This window comes from Meriones unguiculatus, chromosome 10, assembly GCF_030254825.1.
Source record: "Meriones unguiculatus strain TT.TT164.6M chromosome 10, Bangor_MerUng_6.1, whole genome shotgun sequence".
Classification (NCBI taxonomy): domain Eukaryota; kingdom Metazoa; phylum Chordata; class Mammalia; order Rodentia; family Muridae; genus Meriones; species Meriones unguiculatus.
Window position 1 is genome coordinate 120,063,276 of NC_083358.1, and position 18,775 is coordinate 120,082,050.

The 18,775-nt window shown below is 41.2% G+C and overlaps 1 protein-coding gene across 1 annotated transcript in view; it reads right to left on the reverse strand.

Annotated features, from left to right (window-relative positions):
- Window positions 1-5,692: 5,692 nt before the first annotated feature.
- Usp38 (ubiquitin specific peptidase 38) overlaps window positions 5,693-18,775 on the reverse strand; it is a 33,292-nt gene continuing 20,209 nt past the window's right edge. The window contains exons 7-10 of the mRNA XM_021648613.2: window positions 14,573-14,666; window positions 12,091-12,197; window positions 9,505-10,867; window positions 5,693-6,970 (exon numbers count right to left, since the gene is read on the reverse strand). Of these exons, the coding sequence (XP_021504288.1) occupies window positions 6,809-6,970; window positions 9,505-10,867; window positions 12,091-12,197; window positions 14,573-14,666 (1,726 nt within the window). The 3' untranslated portion in view covers window positions 5,693-6,808. The remainder of the gene's footprint in view (window positions 6,971-9,504; window positions 10,868-12,090; window positions 12,198-14,572; window positions 14,667-18,775) is intronic.

The following is an 18,775-nucleotide window of genomic DNA, read 5'->3' on the forward strand; positions in this document are numbered from 1 at the left end:
GGCTGCTTCAGATTGACCACAGCAGCTAACTATGATTTGTCTCATGCTCTAGCAGAAAAGCGATTTTGCCAGGTGAAGATAGTTTCTGTTTAGAATTCTGGGAACTCTTGATAAATGTCGGAGCCCTGAGAGGCACGGTGGCTGCTGCTCTACTGCTGCTGCTCCTGCTGGTGCCTTCTTGCTCCTGCTGCTGTTGTATTGCTGTTTGGTGATACCCTGACTTCGAAGATCAAACTTGCCCCAAGGACCATGAAGCCCCTAATCAGCAGGAAGTAATCTAAAAACATCTATGACCCCTCCCCCCTCATCCTTCTTTCTCTCATACTTAGTGTTAGGGGGTTGGAAGGGATTGCGGTGAAGGGTGGTAGAAAAAAGACCCAATAAAGTCTCCAAAAGTCTGGTTACAGGACTTGGTGCTCAGGTGGGGGTGCTCTTTGGGCCAGGGCAGGGCCTAGAAGGAGGAAATGGCCAGCGAGTAGGGCCAAGGCATAAAGTCCGTAGGCTACTCACACTTGCTGCTCTGTTTCCTGATTTTTCCAGAGCTGAGGCACCAGCCTCAAGCTTTTGCCACCAGAGCTCAGAGCCATTTGCACATCTATGCCTTCCCCTCCACAATGGCCAGAATTATTAAACGGAGTCCAAGCAAGTCCTTTGTTTAAACAGCTGGTTCAAGTGTTTGTCATCAATTAAAAATTTACTTCATTTCTTCTTCGAAAATTTCCCTGGGAGTTTTAATTTTTGAATGTGTGCTCCCTGACAGCTCTTAGTCTTTATTGAGTCAGTTTTCCTGCAAAGTACTCTGAGAACTACGCTACTGACAGTTTGCCGCAAGCACTCAAGGCTGCCACAGTAGCATGTAAAGACAGTATGTAAGGCAACAGAGACTAGGGCTTCAGTCTAGCTCCAGGAAGGTGGCAGGAGAGCCCCGGTCTGAGGGCTGGATAGTTTGCTGAACTTGGGTCTATCTATGTTTTTCTCTAGCTGCACTAAGATTTTCTCCATTACTGTTTCTGAGTAACAAGATGGGGCGCCCTTACTGCATGTCTTAGTTTCTAGCCTCTGTTAACTCTTGGATCTTTTCATTTCTCTCCATGTGTTTTTTTCCATGTTTCTTTTAGGCTTCTAGTTTGCAACTTCCCTCCTTTCCATTAATGTTTGGATCTAACAGATTTTCACTTGTGAGTGAAAGATGTCTTCCTGACTTTGAATGGTAATTTTGATCATTATGAATTTACTTTCCTAAATGTTTATTCTTGAAAAAGTGTTGAACTTTGTTCTATTACCTACACAATAAATTAAATAGAATCTGACTCTTTTAAGGTTTACTTTGACCTGTTTCTGAGTATAAAAAATCCTGCAGAGCCAATTCCCCTCTACTGTTAAACCTTCTCTTACTTGACCAGGAAATAGTAACTGCAAGCAGGGAGTGGAGTAGGAACGATGGTATGGTCTACCAGCACTCACAAAACACAAAGGCCAGGTGTTGGGGCTGCAGCCCCAAGTGGGGGCCGGTGGACAGGGAGGGAGGTTTCCGCACTGCTTTATAATGCGTGCCCGTTTCTGCTGGCATACAGAGTGACACAAAACAGAGGACCCTAGCAAACTGGTAGAACCTTAGAATGGGCCCGGAAAACAGCGCTCACAGGCCTAGCACCTCCCCGTACTGACAGGGGGATGGCTGTTACCCCAGAGCTCGTGTCAATTCACCATTGCTCCAAAGGCTGTATATAAATGCTTACTGCTCTGTAGTGAAAATAGACCCGAACGTCGATGCTGGTCCCTGGAATATGTTCCCCATGTTCATGGCTGCCTCCCTCACACCCTCCTGGATTCTGGTTCCCACATCTAGGCTGACTAGAAGAAATGCCTCATTAAACTTAGTGTGAGCTTTACTAACGTGTGGTTTGGGAAAGTTTTATTTTCCTTCTGTCACTACCTCCATTTTAAGACTACCTACCAATTATAGTTTTGAAAACGGGTAAAATCCTCATTCTGATGGTTATGGGCATAAGGCTACTACGAAGCTAGTGTGAATTAAAAACAAAAATATCTGGCACTATACAGCACGTAGGGGAACACGTAACATTATGTGAATTTCCCTGGGGAAAAGCCCTAGGAAGAAGACTCCTCCTCTGACCCTAAGCTCTCAACCCAGCCTTTCACTATATCCTCAAACACAGATGTCCAGTGCTCTTGTAATTTAATTAGTCTGGGATGAGGCCTGAACAAGGATTTTTTTTTCTTCAGACAGGGTCTCTCTGTATAGCCCCAGCTGTCCTTAACTCACTCTGTAGATGATGCTGACTTCATACTCAGAGATCCACCTGCATTTGCCTCCTGAGTGCTGGCATTGAAGATATGTGGTTCTATATGTAGCTTCCAAGTGATTTTTAACATGAACGTCAATCTGCAAAACAACAACAAACAAAACCCCCCCACCACCAAAACTCTGCTGATCTAGTGAGTGAAAGCTAAGGTTTTCATGCCCTCAAATCAGTGCAGAAGTTGTATGTATGTATATGCTGGTATGTAGCACACAAGGCAAAATAGATCTATGCAGAGAACAACTGCAGGCTGTAACAGACACTGACAAGAGCTGGCAATACTCTTGGCTGACTTCTTAGATTCCATTTTTAATGTTAAACCCACACTGGTTACATAACATTGGGGCTAAAGGTTTTACATAACAACTTTTGAATGCCTGAAACTCAGATTGTTGATTTTATAGAAATGTTGGTTCTCATGTCTTTGAAAAAATTACTTCCAAAGAATTTCTCTTTGCCTGGGAAAGCTGCAGATTAAAATGTTCTTTTTTAAAAGCACTGTTTACTTTAAATCCCTTTAAAAAAAAAAGAAAAAAACAACAAACTCTACTTATTTTGAGGTTCATTCATTTCTAAAAAAGGACTCTTTACGAAACTTAGCAAAGCAAACGAGCCCAACAGTGAAGAAGCAGGCAGCTGGGCAAGTCTGCTCAGTAAGTGAGGAGCTTATTGTCTTTTTCACTTAGGGTGTCTTCTAATCCGACTGCCTTGTTGCTGCACTTAGACCTCAGTTACAGGGTATCTAGACTTATCCTTACTCTTCTAATGATGTCACAAGTTTTAGTAACAGTTAACACTTAGCTATTTTAGAATAAAACACAGATAACCTTTCCACCTCAGGAATAGTTTCAGAAGTCCAAACTCAGTAGAAGCAAAACACTATAGTGAAATACATAAAGATTTTTTTTTTTTTTTTTAAAAGACAGGGTCTCATTTGCCCCAGGCTGGTCCTGAACTATGTAGCTGAGGATGACTTTGCCTCCACCTCCCAAGCACTGAGATTAAAGGTGTGGGTGATGCTTGGAATAAAATCCAGGGATTTGTGCATGGTAGGCAAGCTCTGCCAGTGAACTATAACCCCAGGCCTGAAGTATAGCGTTCTTGAGAGAAGATGCTACATAGAAATGTTTTCATTGAGACATTCCCTCAAAAAGTGCTCTAGTATATAGAGACTGTACTATGCAATGTATATACCTTGAACAAAACAAGAGTCAAAGACTTCCAGTAACTGGACAAGCTGTACCAACTTCTTCCTTCTTACAGTGTTGGGCACAGAATAAGCATCCAATCTTCATTTATAGAAGGATAGCATTAAAGGGGCAGTACGTGAAAAATATTTTTGTAGACAACACCATCATAAAAGAACAGTTAAGGGCCAGTTAAGGATTTTTTTAAGGGCCAGGTGTGGTGGTGCACACCTTTTTTTACCTTCCCAGTAATTGAGGCAGAGGCACCCAGATCTTTCTGAGTTCAAGGCCAGCCTGGGCCCCACACAGAGAAACCCTGTCTCAAAAAACAAAAACAAAACAGTTAAATGGGCAAAGAAAACCGACCATAGTTTTGTTTCTAGTATGTGTATGTATGTGGATGGGTGTGCTTATGCCAATTCGTATGTGTGGAGACCAGAAGACAGCTTGTAGAAGCTGGTTCTTCCCAGCATGTGGATCCTGAAGATTGACGTCAGGTCCTCAAGCCTGGTGGCAAGCACCTTTTCACAATGACTTATTTTATTGATCCCCAAAATAGATCTAAGACTAAAATTTTTTTCTTCCTAGATGTGATCTGATGAACTGCTTGAAATGCCAGAAGGATCTCAATACTACGTCTAAGACACACAATGAGGGAGCCTTGTGTCGCCACTAAAGGACTCCTATGGCTTCTTAAGGAAGAGCCTCTGCCTATTCAATGGAAGTTGATGCCTCAAGCCAGGTTCATTCCTCCAAGTGGCGCCGTGAATGTCAGGATTCAAGACTTTTACAGTCACTAAATGGGCTTTCAAGCCCTATATATATTTTGTTCCTTGCATTTTTTTTTTGCGGGGGGGGGGGGGGCACGGGCGGGAGATATTGAGAGACATCTTTCAGGGGCACAGACTTACATGTGTACTGTACCTTCTGGGTTATAGTGAAGCCTAATACACGTTCTCTTTAGCAGCAATGGGCAGTTTCATTTGAGCTGATTGAACTGAACAGAAGTTAACAATGGTCCTCTGGCCAGCCTTTAGCATGAGACACTGACAACATTCACAAAGAGTGAATGTGAGGAGGACCTGGAGGTGCAGGCGGCAGGGAGGCCTGTGTCACTGTATAAATGAGGTAGCAGTAACGGATGTGCGGATGTGCGAGGTGCAGCAGTCTCTCTAAGTTCAGCTGGGTGGGCTTCTCAGCAGGGAGCTCTCTCCCTTTCCAAGTGTATCAAATCTAGCAAGCCATTAGCGTGCTACATTCCTGATCCTAAAAGAAAGCCCTCAATTTGGGCACTGGTTAGTCAATTAAAATTTGAATAATCCTAGTATTATTACTGGAATTTACACTTTCTCATTTGCAATTCAATAGTACTGTTTGGCACACAAAAAACACTGGAGATCTTTGATAGTCACAAGGAAAACTGGGGCTGACTGCCTTTGCAGATGTTCCATTAGCACCTTAACCAATATTAACTCAAGTGCTGAATGAATTATCAGTTTCAGCAAATGATAGACTGACACAATCTGGTTGTAAGTTACCATCCAGCCTATGGCTAACCAAACACAGGGTAACCCGGGAAAGCCTGGTCAGGACTGCAGGAAGCCCACAGGTCGTCCCTGGAAGGGGAGAGCAGCTTTCCTCAATCTGTAAGGCATTTCCAGCAAGAGACTAGCCTGCTTTCAGAACTTTCCTGGTGACTGGACACAGGCTAGGGCTGGGAGGTAGCAGGATGAAGATGAGGAGTTGTTTTTAATCCCCGTTACAAAAGCTTGGGAAAAAGATAAACCTTAAGTCACCAAAGACCATTTCCTTAAAGTGTTTTTAAAATAGATACGTGAGTGATCTTCAGAACAATACATGGTCATGGATGTGTTAGACCAGACAGGAAGAAGGATATTTGGGACAACACTTGAGTACTATATAATCAAGACCCAGGAGGAGTGACAGGTGCCAGCTTCCTGCCAAAAACAGAACCATGAAAACCAACCAAGCCAAACCAAGCCAAACCAAGCCAAACCAAACCAAGCCAAACCAAGCCAGACCAAACCAAACCAAACCAAACCAAACCAAACCAAACCAAACCAAACCAAACCAAACCAAACCAAACCAAACCAAACCAAACACACACACATGAAACACCCCCAGCACCAAAAAGGAAAAAGTGAAAAAGGATAGCAGGGATGGTGGGGTGTGGCATTTTAATATTTTATGAAGCAGAAACTGTGTAAGGCATGTGTCTCAAACAAAGGAAAAAACCCCAAATATACAACTCTAAAAATGTTATCAATGTTTAATGTTTTGAGGATTAAGTAACAAATCAATTGAAGTTTTTGTTTTTTACTTAAACTAGCTTCATTTCATCTGAATTTTTCTAAGAGTTAGAAATTTACCATTACACTTACTGGTTTAGAACCATCAGATTTTTACTTCTGAAAAATCTAATACCTTTAAAAAATTATAATCTTAATGTTAGCACAAAATTACTTCCTAACATTTTGTTTTAGAAAACTTACTGCAGCCAAAGATAACCTATTTTTGAATTATAGTACTGCAAGGCACATACAGGACTCGCCTCCGTTGAAGCACACAGGAGATACACTCCCCGGAACAGGATCTTAAAAGTCCTTGGACAACTGGAAACACTACACAGGTTAAAACACAGCCCCACAGCATCATGCACCTTCTGCAGGCTTCCTCGGCACATGTGTAAATAATCCTTTAAAGACACTTGTTCTTGAAACTAGGCGATGCTGAGGACAGCATAAGCAAAAGCCCCAAAGGCTGGTGGCTCAAGTTAAAACTGTTATTGCCTCCATAGAGACTGATCATCTCTACTGTTTTCAAAGACTTGAATTTAATAATGGGGTAATGATACCAGAAACAAAGATTTTTCACTTTTCTTAAAACAACCTATGTTGAATCTCTAGCTTCAATTCTTTTATAAAGAATGCTAAAAGAATTATTTTCGTTCAGTAAAACTGAAAATACACCACTTAAATCCTTCTACCAAATTTAATGCAGCTTAATTATAGAGACCAGGTACACTCCTTTCCTCTCAACATTTTTGGTCAAGCATGTCTAACCATAAATGCAAATGGAAGTTTAAGAGGTAGATTTTTTTTTCCATGATGCATTTTTGTCAAGAAAATAAAAACAACCACTGAGTGTATTTTTCTGAAAGTACTCGGGTCTGCTGAAGAGAAAAATAGAGGATAGGTAAGCTATGGGCTGCAGCCTGACATGGAACAGCTGCAGTACTGATGTTCTGTGACCAGACGCACTGCCAGCTCTCTCAGGTCAGAACACGAGTCTGCCAACTGCATTAAATCCTCCTCCGCCCCCTCCACCAGTCGGCCCACAGCTTCCTGGTGGATCATTGTCGTCAAATCCATTGGGCCGAAATGAACATGAAGTAGATGCAGCTTGTAGAGCCCGGGCTCGAGCATTCAATTCTTGCTCCTAAAATAAGAAGTAATGTTTACGATCTGAATTAGAACGCTGAGTACAATGGGTGAGTAAGGCACACATACAAATCTAACCCTTAGTCTTTATCAAACAAGGACTCTCCATTTACGACACTTAAAGACATTGACACCAAGCACATGTTTTTAATCCCAGTACTTAGGAGGCAATGTTTGAGGTCAGCTTGGTCAACACAGTTCTAGGACAGCCAGGGCTATACAGAGAAACCCTATTTCCAAAAAACAAAATAAAGTAAACACTGACATCTATCTTTGTTAACTCCCACTGAAGTACATGCTGCAAACGATGCAGAGGGCAAAATCCTGATATAACTCTAGAGAGTGACACTTTACAACAGAGGATAACAAAGCTTCTGAAAACACTCTATTATAAAAGGAATGACATTCCTTAACAGCTATAATCAATTTTGGAAGTGTGAGAAATCACTACACATGCCTGAGTTTCCTCCCTATTGCTTCCTTAGGGTAAAGAGTTGAGAAACACCAATGAGCAAATGAAGCCCATCTCTTCTTCACAGTGGTATTTAGAACTCTACTATTAGTTTATTGAAAAGTCTCCCAGGAAATCAGTGGTATTTGTTCCAGGTACATGCTGGGTGCTGTAAATACTAATGATTTTATCTTAAAATATTGTTCCTGGGAAGATGAGCTGGCCTGATGAGTTCCGACTCTGGAGCCCACATGGTCCAAGCAAAGCACTGACTTCCACACACTGTTCTCCCACTTCCACATGTGAACAATATGAATGCATACACATATGCTCATGCAAAAAATGTAAAGAGTAAAAAAAAAAAAAAATTCAGTTTTACAAAGAGCAACTGTAAATAAATAATGGCAGAAGCACATAGCAGTGTGGTAAACTGGACCTAAAATCAACACTGAAAAGAAAGGCCTCATGTTCAAATACCATGTGGCCAGAGGAACAGGTAAGCCAGAAGAACATACAGACCCAGACTGCATTCCAAGTGGAATAGCTGTGGCTCTAAAACATGCCTGGCAGCTCAATCATGGGAAAAGCTTCTCATCTACTAATCATCCTAACAATGAAAACCTGTTTACTACAGGAGGGCAGGCTGTGCTGGGCTATGCAGTATATTTTATGCTATAGATTTTCCCATTCAGCTTGGCCCTCTGTTCTCCACTCTACCTCTCCAACCTATAAATACTGTGGTGGTTTGTAGTGTTAAGTGAAACCAGGCAGGAAGAGATGACTGCATACACCTATTTCTATCACCTGGAGATTAAGCCACCTGGATGAGCATTAACGCTAATCAGGCCAGTTCTAAAATTCTAATTACTTTGTAAAGCTAATTAATTTTTATAACACTCTCGAATACTGCCATACCCCTATAAAATGTAGCATCCTTTGAATATTTTATAATTCAATAAATCTGTAAGGCTTTGAAAAAAATTTTCCATAAAAATCAGTACTGATGGCTCATTTCTTCTTTTAGCATTTTATGGCTTCTGTGATTTCAAACATAAAACTTAAAGTTACCATTTAAGCTCATGAACTTACTTGAGCTAGCCAATTATTACTCCTGTAATTTAATCTACAAGTTACTGTGGATTCTTTTTTTGTTTTAGGGAGAGGGTCTCTTTATGTGTCGTATGCCAGCCCCCACCTGGTAATCTTCCTGCCTCCAGTTCCTTCAATGCTAGGCTTGGTGGTACACACTCACTATCATTCCTAGCTTCTGCTGGCTCTTTTCACTGACAGGAAGTTGGAAAATTTCACAAAAAATAACTTGAAGAAAGACTTCAATTAACATTAAAGGAAATAGTTTCTTGAAAGAATATAAATTCATCTCATATGAAAGTTTTACTCCTCAGCTTTTACTTAGTAAGTGTTCTACAATCCCTTGGCTCTGTGGTAGACCCTTGAAGAACACACACAAACAACCTGCACACATTCATCAACTTTTTTATCTGATTCATCTGAATGTCATTTTCTGTTAACACACTGACAAAAAGAACCTGCAGGAATTAACATCAAATTTAATTGTGGGCCAGTGAGGTGGTTTTGTGTGTTTGCTGTCCAAACCTAAGGGCCTGGGTTTAAAAGAACCATGTAGAGGGAGGAGGAAGAGAACTGACTCTACAAAGTTGTCCTTGACCTCCACGTGTGCACTGCCCCTCACAATAAATAAAAACAAACAAACAAACAAACAAAAAGTAGCAGCTGTCTTCTCTGCAGGTGGAATAGCGGGGCAGAGGAGCTGTGCACTTATATTCCATTACACTTTCTCTCTCTGTATGGCATGATCTGATATCATTTTAATTAGAAAAGATTATCTTTTGCCGCTACAAGTAACTGAGGCAGTTTTGTAATTAAAAATAATGTCTCCTAAATTGCAGATAACTGGTACCTTTCACACATTTCCCAGTTGAAATATACACATCCAGATTTAAGCTTCAGTATCCCTGGAAAATGTGCCAAGTGTGAAATTACCATATTAACTTCGTAGTATTTAATATTGTTCAGGAATGACCCTTGTGCTTGCAACTCACCTGTAAATACAGTTTGTTGTCCTTCGTTATGGCATCCATTAGCTCTTTCTGCAGTGGTGGATCTCCATTGACCCAGACGCCACTGGCTGGATTGTCACTGCGTAAGCCATTAGCACGGCCCTGTTTTTTGTACAAAAGCACGTAAGCCGTGTCTTTTGGAAACCTACTTGTGATTTTCTGGACTGACTGAAATGAAGTAAATGTCACCCTGCTGTCATTAAACAAAAACCACTCCTGTGACGTTTCCTTGTTTTCCAAGTCCTGCTCAATGACTGTACTGGGGCTTTCTCCGCCTCGTAAACAACTCTGGGATGGTGTTAGTGCCAGACTTTCAGACTGGGGGCACATCTGGTGTGAGGACCCTGAACCTGTTATGTTTCTGGCGTAAGAATAGTAATGGCCACTCTCCGAGGACACACCAGAGTGCACAACAACAGAACTTAGCAGGTAGGGCACCACCTTGGGGCAGAAGGCATCTTCAGGGCCAGGTTTTAACTTCTTAGCGAGGTTCTCATTAATATCATTGAAGTCAGCCTCCACAGACCAGCTTTCCGACAAGGAGGAGAAGGAAGCAGTTCTTTTAACAGGCAACTCCAAAACCAGTGGCAGTGACACATTGTCTAAAATTTTTCTTCTCACGTGGTACTTCTGATCATATGAGAACCTCAGGAGCGTAAGGATAAGGTACTCAGGTTCCTCTGTGATTTGCATGGTTTTCTCAGCATTCTGTAGAGAGGCACAGTTTTCACAATAATACTGGTTGTCACCAGTAAGAATCTCTGGAGCCAAAAAATAGTTTAGTAAGTCAGTTACTGAAGGTGTGGTTTCACCTCCTGGATTCTGAGGTACATCTTTACTGACGAGAATCTTTGCAGATTCACTAGGGACAGAAGTATTTTCTGCACAGTGAAACTCAACAGGAGGACTGCCTAATAATCTTTGATTCACAGCTGAGTCACAGACAAAGGCAGCTGTTGCTGGATTATAAACTACTGGCTCTTCTTGTGGGTCAGCGACACTGGTTTGCATTAGCCCATCATCATCTTGTGCACCGGGTAATGAAGCTGGATCTTGGAAAGACAAGTCTTCCACAGAAGGGGTAGGACAAAAGGCTAGTGAAAGATCTGTGAAGGCCTCCACTTTCTGTGAGGTACTCCTGCAGTTCAGGCAGCAGATGTGAGTCCGTAGCTTTCCCCCGAACATTTTCTCTATTAGCGTTTTCTCACCGGCCCTGGTGCCGGGAGACTCTGATGGCAGAGCAACGTTACTGGCTACTTCTTGTGAAGAGGTTTCAACACAGCCCAGACCTTCAGAAGGTTTGTGTGAGGACTCAACGCGCAAGATCTTCTCTTCTTCATGGAGTCTGCAAGAGGGTACATCATCACATAGCCAAGTTTAACGTAGTCTAGGAAAGCCTTAGAAGACTCTGCCCACTCTACACACCCATCTCATGTTCTCTGCACTGCTGTTTACAGCACATCACACTGCTGCGCCGTCTCACACATTCCTTATGTGCTTGACACTGCAGTAGCCTAGCACCAAGAAACTGATGACTACACTGAAAAAAGGAAGGATGTCCAGGCTGACTTAACTTTCCTAGTTATTCATACCACAGAAAGGAAGAGACAGAGAAATATATAGATATAATAGGTTTTATTATTAATTAAGTGGTAAAAAGACACTACAACATACCAAGCCCTTATAATTACAAATTGTTTCTTATGATTTTGGTCTCAGGGCACCTTAATATTCATTTAAAAAAAAAACAAAAGCAAAACAAACCCTACTGAACCAGCATCTCTACTTGGTGGCGCTGTTCTGGAAGGTCATGGAATATTTAGGAGGTGTCGCCTTGCTGAAGCACACTGCTGAGGACAGGCGCTAAGATTTTATAGCTTGGCCCCACTTTCTGTTCTCCCTCTGCTTCCAGCTGCCAGGCTGGTCCTAAACTCCTGCTGCCCTGAATTCTCTTCCACGATAGACTACAGGTTCTCTTAAACTTGAGCCAAAATACATTCTTCTCCTTTATGTTGATTTTACCTCTATGTAGGTATTTTTCCAAGAAATAGAAAAGTAGGTACATATATACATACGTATGTATATATAATTGATATTGACTATATTAAAAACAATAAAATATATTTAAACATCAAAAATTAATCTGTAGTATTTTAAGTGAGTGGCACTCTTTACATTTTTTGAGCATCTAAGCATCTGGCTTCATAGAAGACAACTGGACACTGGAATCTGTACCGCATACTTCCTTATTCGTATCTCCTTTTTAAAGATGAAATATGAGAAGAAAACCTGAGCTCCCATAGATATGTAGTTAAAAGGGGACTTGACAGATTTCTGAGGTTTTGGTAGCCCCTTAGGAACCCTGTTACTATATTTTGATAACAGGTACTCTAAAGTGAAAGCGTCCAAAACAAAAACCAAACAAGAACAAGTAGCGCAGGGTGTCCACTGTTCATATTAGGGTGTTTTAAAGATCAACTCTGAAAATGTGCTTTAAAAATCAGTATTAAGGGGAACAGATGTACTAAGAGATGACACAGTTCAAATGAAGTTTAAAATACTTTGTACCTGTCCAGCAGAAACCTGAGGTACTCAGAGCAGTCTTGTTGTGACCTGGGAGTAAACCATGGTGGTCTGGAAGCCTCAAAAAATATCCGAGGTGCGTACGCTTCCCTCTGGAAAATGCAAGAAAGTGACTTATGGTACAAATCAGTAACTGACTCATAAAGATTACTTAAAATTATCCCACACTCCATTTCTATCAAAGTGTGCCAGAGGCAGAGGAAACTTTCACACTAAGCAAGCTCCAGTCACAAATGAATTCTGCATAGAACTGACAAGCAGAAAAGCCATGGGACCGGCTCATATCAAACAGCCAAGCAGGCAGCAGGGGTGACCACAACAGGTCTCAGATGTCTCCACTCTTGACATACCATCCCTGATATATCCCTCTATGACACTCATGTATTTGAGTCCCTAAGGTTTTCGAAAAACTCAATGTGAGAAAGATGTTAACAAACGAGAATGGTGTGTGTGTGTGTTGTGCAAAAGAGCAACAGGAGTCATGCACATCTATTTTGCTGGGGATTTCTGTCATCCACGTATGGAAAGAGCATGCTTGTTAAGACCTTGATTATCTCTTGCTCTCCATTTCTCTCTGCTTGCTTCCTTTCCTTTCCTTTCTTCCCCACCTCTTTTTCTTTTCCCCTCTCTTCCTTCAGAAGTGCAATGGTATTTGATAATGGACTCTAGGGTCACCCAGGCTCAAATCCCAGGCATTTTCACATGGTACTGCACAGACATAAAAAGACCTGATAATGACCTGAAAATCTGGATTCTCACAATATTTTAAATATTTGTGGCATAAAGCAACAGTTAAGAAAAATTTTACATGTGTTAAGACTTATTCTATAGCACTCTGAAGAAAGGGTCAGCATCCTAGTGCCAACCTCAGAATAAGTTTTTTTTTTTCTCAGCCAACTGGAGACATTTCTGTCAGTAGACTTTGCTTTTGAGGATGAAGAAAATAAGAAGACTGCATAAGGGCTAGAAAAATGTTAATGCTTGCTAAGCTAAGCATCAGCTTTCCTAGTAAGAGAAAAAGTCTTTCACCTATGCGGGAACATCTGCCTACCTAAAGTAACCCTATTGTTGTGCTATCTGACAAGGTCTCTACAGTGACAGAACCTCAGCGAGGCTTTCTTGCTAACCCTCCCCCCTTTTTGATGCAGGGTCTAACTACACAGCCTGTCCTGGAACTCACTGTATAGACCAAGCTGGTCCTGAATTCAGAGATCCACCTGCCTCTTGAGTGATGGGATTAATGACATGTATTACCATGCCCAGCAAAATCATCTTTCTTGAAAGTGAGGAAAGTTCCTAAGGTTTTCTTTCCTAATCGTTCTGATTACATAAATGAAGAATACACATCTGCCCAGATGCACATACATGTTTATGTAGAAAGTAAATACAGACAATTAATTAGTAAATTACTGGAAAACAATATGTGAGGAGAGAGAGGTTTTTTGTTTGTTTGTTTTGATTACAGTCTAATACTGCTTTTGTAGTCATGACTGGCCTAAGACTTTTGTCTGATCCTCTTGTCTCCACCTCCTGAATACTGGGATCATAGAAATGTGCCACTACACCTGGCTAAGAGGCAGTTTTCATTTCCTCGGGTACTGATATGTTAATTTGTTAACATATTTCTTCCAGGAGAATATTATTTCTGAGTACACAACTGATTCTAATGCTACGTCATCCTTGCTTTTATTCTTTCCATTTAAGAAATTTATTCTAGCTGGGCACAGTGGCACACATGCTCATAATCCCAGCACTCTGAAAGGCAGGGGCAGGTGGATCTCTATAGGCCATCCTGATCTACAAAGTGAGTCAAGGACAGCCAGGTCTACACAGAGAAACCCTGCTTGGAAAAACTAAACAAAAGCCAAAACACAAACAAGAAAAAGAACAAAAGAAATTTATTCTAGTCCTAACAACTGCTCTTTCCCGACAATAGGTCATACTGTGAGACAATGGCAATCACAGTGAACCAGAAAAATAAAGATTTATGTGCTACATGAGTGACATACATGAATTCTATTTATGTCCAAGCCTTAGATAGAAGTTCCTTGGAAGCAGGGTCCCCGTTAGATCTCACCACAGACTACAGGCAGAAGCTCTCTACTACATGACCTTCAGCCACTGCCTCAAGCTGATGTCCCTGAATTGACCTGTGGATATGAAAGATCACCACAAAATTTCAAGTTTAAGAGCTTAAGAGAGGAATAAAGACCTGCAATTACAATGAAAAGGTAACTAAGAGAAAACAGAGAAAAACCAGGTGGTGTGGAGCACATCTTTAATCCCAGCACTCAGGAGGCAGAGGCAGGAGGATCTCTGAGTTCCAGCCAGGGCTACACAGAGAAACTCTGTCTGAAAAACCAACCAACCAACGAACCCACCAAAACACCCTCCCCCAAAACTCATTAAGATAATATGTAGTTTAAAGATCATGCAGTTTATATGTACATATAACACACATACTCACTTGTGTATGAGCCAAAAAAGCAAAAAGATGTTGTAATTTTTTCATTAATGAATTACACCCATTCAGATTTAAAGATAATACTTGTCTTCTGAAACTGAAAAAGAACAAAATATAATGTTACGTACATACACATGCACTTTTTATTTTTAAAAAAAGCCGAAACAAAACTAGTTTAAGGACTGATTATCCTCCAAGTTACCTGACTTACAGGATATCTCTTTACATAACAAGGTTACTAGTACACTTCTGTCACAAAGGAGGCAGGATGACAATAAATGGATGGGCTCTTGCTACATGATCTGGTCTACATGCTGTCACATTTCTATTTTCTGGGTTAGAAAATGTAAATTGCCTAAAGTATTAACTTACAAAAAATTAACTTTGAAATTATTTCAAAATAATCACCAAGTAAGAAATATGCTTCCATCAAAGTATATCATAAAGTCAGGGTAATTTAAAAAGAACAGGAGTACAGCTAGAGAGGTGGCTCAGCAGTTAAGAGTGGCTGCTCTTCCAGAGGACCTGGGCTGAACTCACTAACAGTCATCTGTAACTCTAGTTTCAGGGGCTCGGACGCCCTCTTGTGGCTTCCATGGCACCAGGCATTAAAGTGGTGCATAGACGGACATGCAGGCAAAACATCAAAATAGATAAAATATATAAGAAGTCATATGGGGGACAGAGAAAAGGCTCAGTCGCTAAAGATGCTATCGCTCCTGCAGAGGACCAGAGTCTGGCTCCTAGCACCCATGTTAGCAACTCACAGCCACCTGTAACTCCAGCTCTGGGGATCTTACAGCCTCCATAGGTACCTGAATTCTTTTCTCTCTCTCTCTCTTTCTCTCTCAAAAGTGAAAGTCTTAAAAATAAAAGGAGTGTACTACAAGCCAGGTCTGGTGGCATATACCAGTAATACAACAATTAGAAGACAGAGGGGAAATTTAAGTTTGGGGCCAGTCTAGGTTACAGAGTGAGTACCAGGACAACACTGGACAGAGGAGAGAGGGACAGAGTCTATTCAAACAAACAAAACAAGAGTATGAAAACAAAAACAAAATCCAAAAAAAAAAAAAAAAAAACCCAGTATAGGATAAATTGGTTAAACATCTGAAAAAAACCAACCAACCAACCAACCAACCAACCAACCAACCAAACAAACAAAAGGAATCACCTTCCTGAACAGAATACCAAAAGCACAGGCTCTAAGATCAACAATCAATATATAGGACCTCAAGAAACTGAAAAGCTCCTGTAAAGCAAAAGACACTGTCGTCAGAACAAAACGACAGCCCACAGATTGGGAAAGGATCTTTACCAACCCTTTATCTGACAGAGTGCTAATATCCAGAATATATAAAAAACTAAAGAAGTTAAACAGCAACAAATCAAGTAATCCAATTAAAAAATGGGGTACAGAGCTAAACAAAGAATTCTCAATAGAGGAATATCAAATGGCAGAGAAAGACTTAAAGAAATTATCAAAGTCCTTATTTATCAGGGAAATGCAAATCAAAATGACCCTGAGATTTCACCTTACACCCAACAGAATAGCTAAGATAAAAAAATCAGGTCACAACACATGCTGGAGAGGATGTGGAGAAAGAGGAACCCTACTCCATTGCTGATGGGAATATAAACTTGTACAACAACTTTGGAAATCAATCTGGCACCTTCTCGGACAATTAGGAATAGTGCTACCTCAAGATCCAGCTATATACCACTCCTAGGCATATATCCAAAAGATGTTCAAGTATACAACAAGGACATTTGCTCAACCAAGTTTGTAGCAGCTTTATTTGTAATAGCCAGAAGCTGAAAACAACCCAGATATCCCCCAGTTGAGGAATAGATACAGAAATTGTGGTACATTTACACAATGGAATACTACTCGGCAATTAAAAACAAGGAAATCAGGCAAATGGTGGGATCTAGAAAAGATCATCCTGAGTGAGGTAACCCAGAGGCAGAAAGACACACATGGCATATACTCACTTTTAAGTGGATATTAGACATATAATATAGGATAATCATACTAAAATCTGTACACCTAAGGAAGCTAATCAAGAAGGAGGACCCTGGGTAAGATATTCAATCTTCATTCAGAAAGGCAAACGAGATGGATATCAGGAGAGAGAGAAAATGGAACAGGACAGGAGCCTACCACAGAGGGCCTCTAAAAGACTACCTAGGAGGGTATCAAAATGTATGCTGAGATTTATAGCCAAACTCTGGGCAGAATGCAGGGAATATTATGAAAGGGGGAGACAGAAAGTGGGCGGGAACATGAGCTCCACACGGAGAGCAACAGATCCAAAAAATCTGGGCACAGGGGTCTTTTCTGAGACAGATACTTCAATCAAGGACTATGCATGGAGATAACTTAGAACTCCTGAACAGATGTAGCCCATGGTAGCTCAGTGTCAAAGAGGGTTTCCCAATAATATGAACAGGGACCGTCTCTGACATGAACTCATGGGCTGGCTTTTTGATCACCTCTACCTGAAGGTGAAGCAGCCTTACCAGGCAACAGAGGAGGACAATGCTGCCAGTTCTGATGAGTCCCGATAGGCTGGGGTCAGATGGAAGGGGAGGAGGACCTCCCCTATCATTGGACTGGGGGAGTGGCATTGGAGAAGAAGAGGGAGGGATGGTAGGATTGGGAGGTGGTGAAGGAGGGGGCTACAGCTGGGATACAAAGTGAATAAAGTGTAATTAATAAAAATAAAAATTAAAAAAGTAAAAAGGATTTTTTTGGGGATCTAAAGTCTAGATACAAAAATTGAAGATGTGCCTGCATAAAACAAAAATATATAAATAAAACACTATAAATTTGAATCACATGACTGGAAGAAAGTGCTATAAGATTATACTAAGTTTATATAAACTGACATGAAAACCAAACAAAAAGTCAACAGAAAGACATACAAAGAAAATACTAGCTCATTCATTTCATTTTGCCCTGAGAAAAGAGGGAAAAATTCTACAATGATCAGCAATGTTCACATAAAAAACATAATGGCTGTGTGCAGGGCATGCATCTGTACACCCCAATACTCAGGTGGCTGTGGCAGGAGGTCATGAATTCAAGGCCAGTCTGGGCAAGACCCTACCTTTTTTAAAATAAGAAAACAAGAAAAACATTTGCCAAATTATGAACAATTTAAGACTGGTTAAATCAAGTGCCGTCAGAGGGGCAGGGACACAGGTACAATCTTACAGAGGGTCAGTCTGGGCTGGGGAAATAGCCAGTGCGTAAGGTGAGGACTTAAGTTCATGTCTCCATGAAAGCTGGGCAAGGTGCCTCTCTTCTGTCAACCCAACACTGTGGGCACAACAAGCAGATTCTGGGAGCTCACTGGCCAGTCAGTCTCACTAAAGTGGGGTGCTTCAGCTTCCATGAGGGACCATCAGGTGAAGGTTCGATTGAGGACAATTATCCTGGTATCATCCTGTAGACTCAGCCTTCCCCACGCCTCCATAGTGTTTAAAGGAAAATGACCTGGAGTATTCTAGTCAAAGGATGTCTTACCTGAACATGGTTACAGAAATGTTAACTATGAGCAGAACAATATGCTGCTCACCAAAAGTATAGGGAAGGCGATGAGAGGCCGGAAGATGGCTCGGTGGGAGAGGTACTTGCCACACACGCCTGATGACCTCAGTTCTAGTACTGGAACCCATGGAGAGGTAAGGAGAGAACTGACTCCACAGCGTCTTCTTCTGGCTTCTACACTGGTGTCATGACATGTATGTCCTAACCCAACACTAACTTTAAAGAAAAAAGATAAAAACCATGTCCTACTCACTCAGAGTAACAGATCCATATTGCTCTCACACGGGCAGGTGATTAAGTGCTAAAGCAAATGACTGACAAGAAAAACTTTCAACAGGACTTCTTCCAGATGTGTGTGTACACATACATTAATTATATGCAACCGTTAAAAGAGCTGAAACAATGCACATGGCTGACATTTTTGAGAATGTATGCATTTTGGGTTTTTATAGATTTAAAAAAAAAAAAAACAAAACCATAAAAAATAATTAACGTATTCCTTAAGAGACCTTCCCGTTCTGAGTTACCATTATGGGCCACCACAACTCCTTCCAGTTACAGTTGCTTCATGACATGGCTGGAGAGGCGCCCTCTGGTGGTGACATACAGACTCTTCAGCCTTACCGCTAATACTGCTTGTGTCTAAGGTA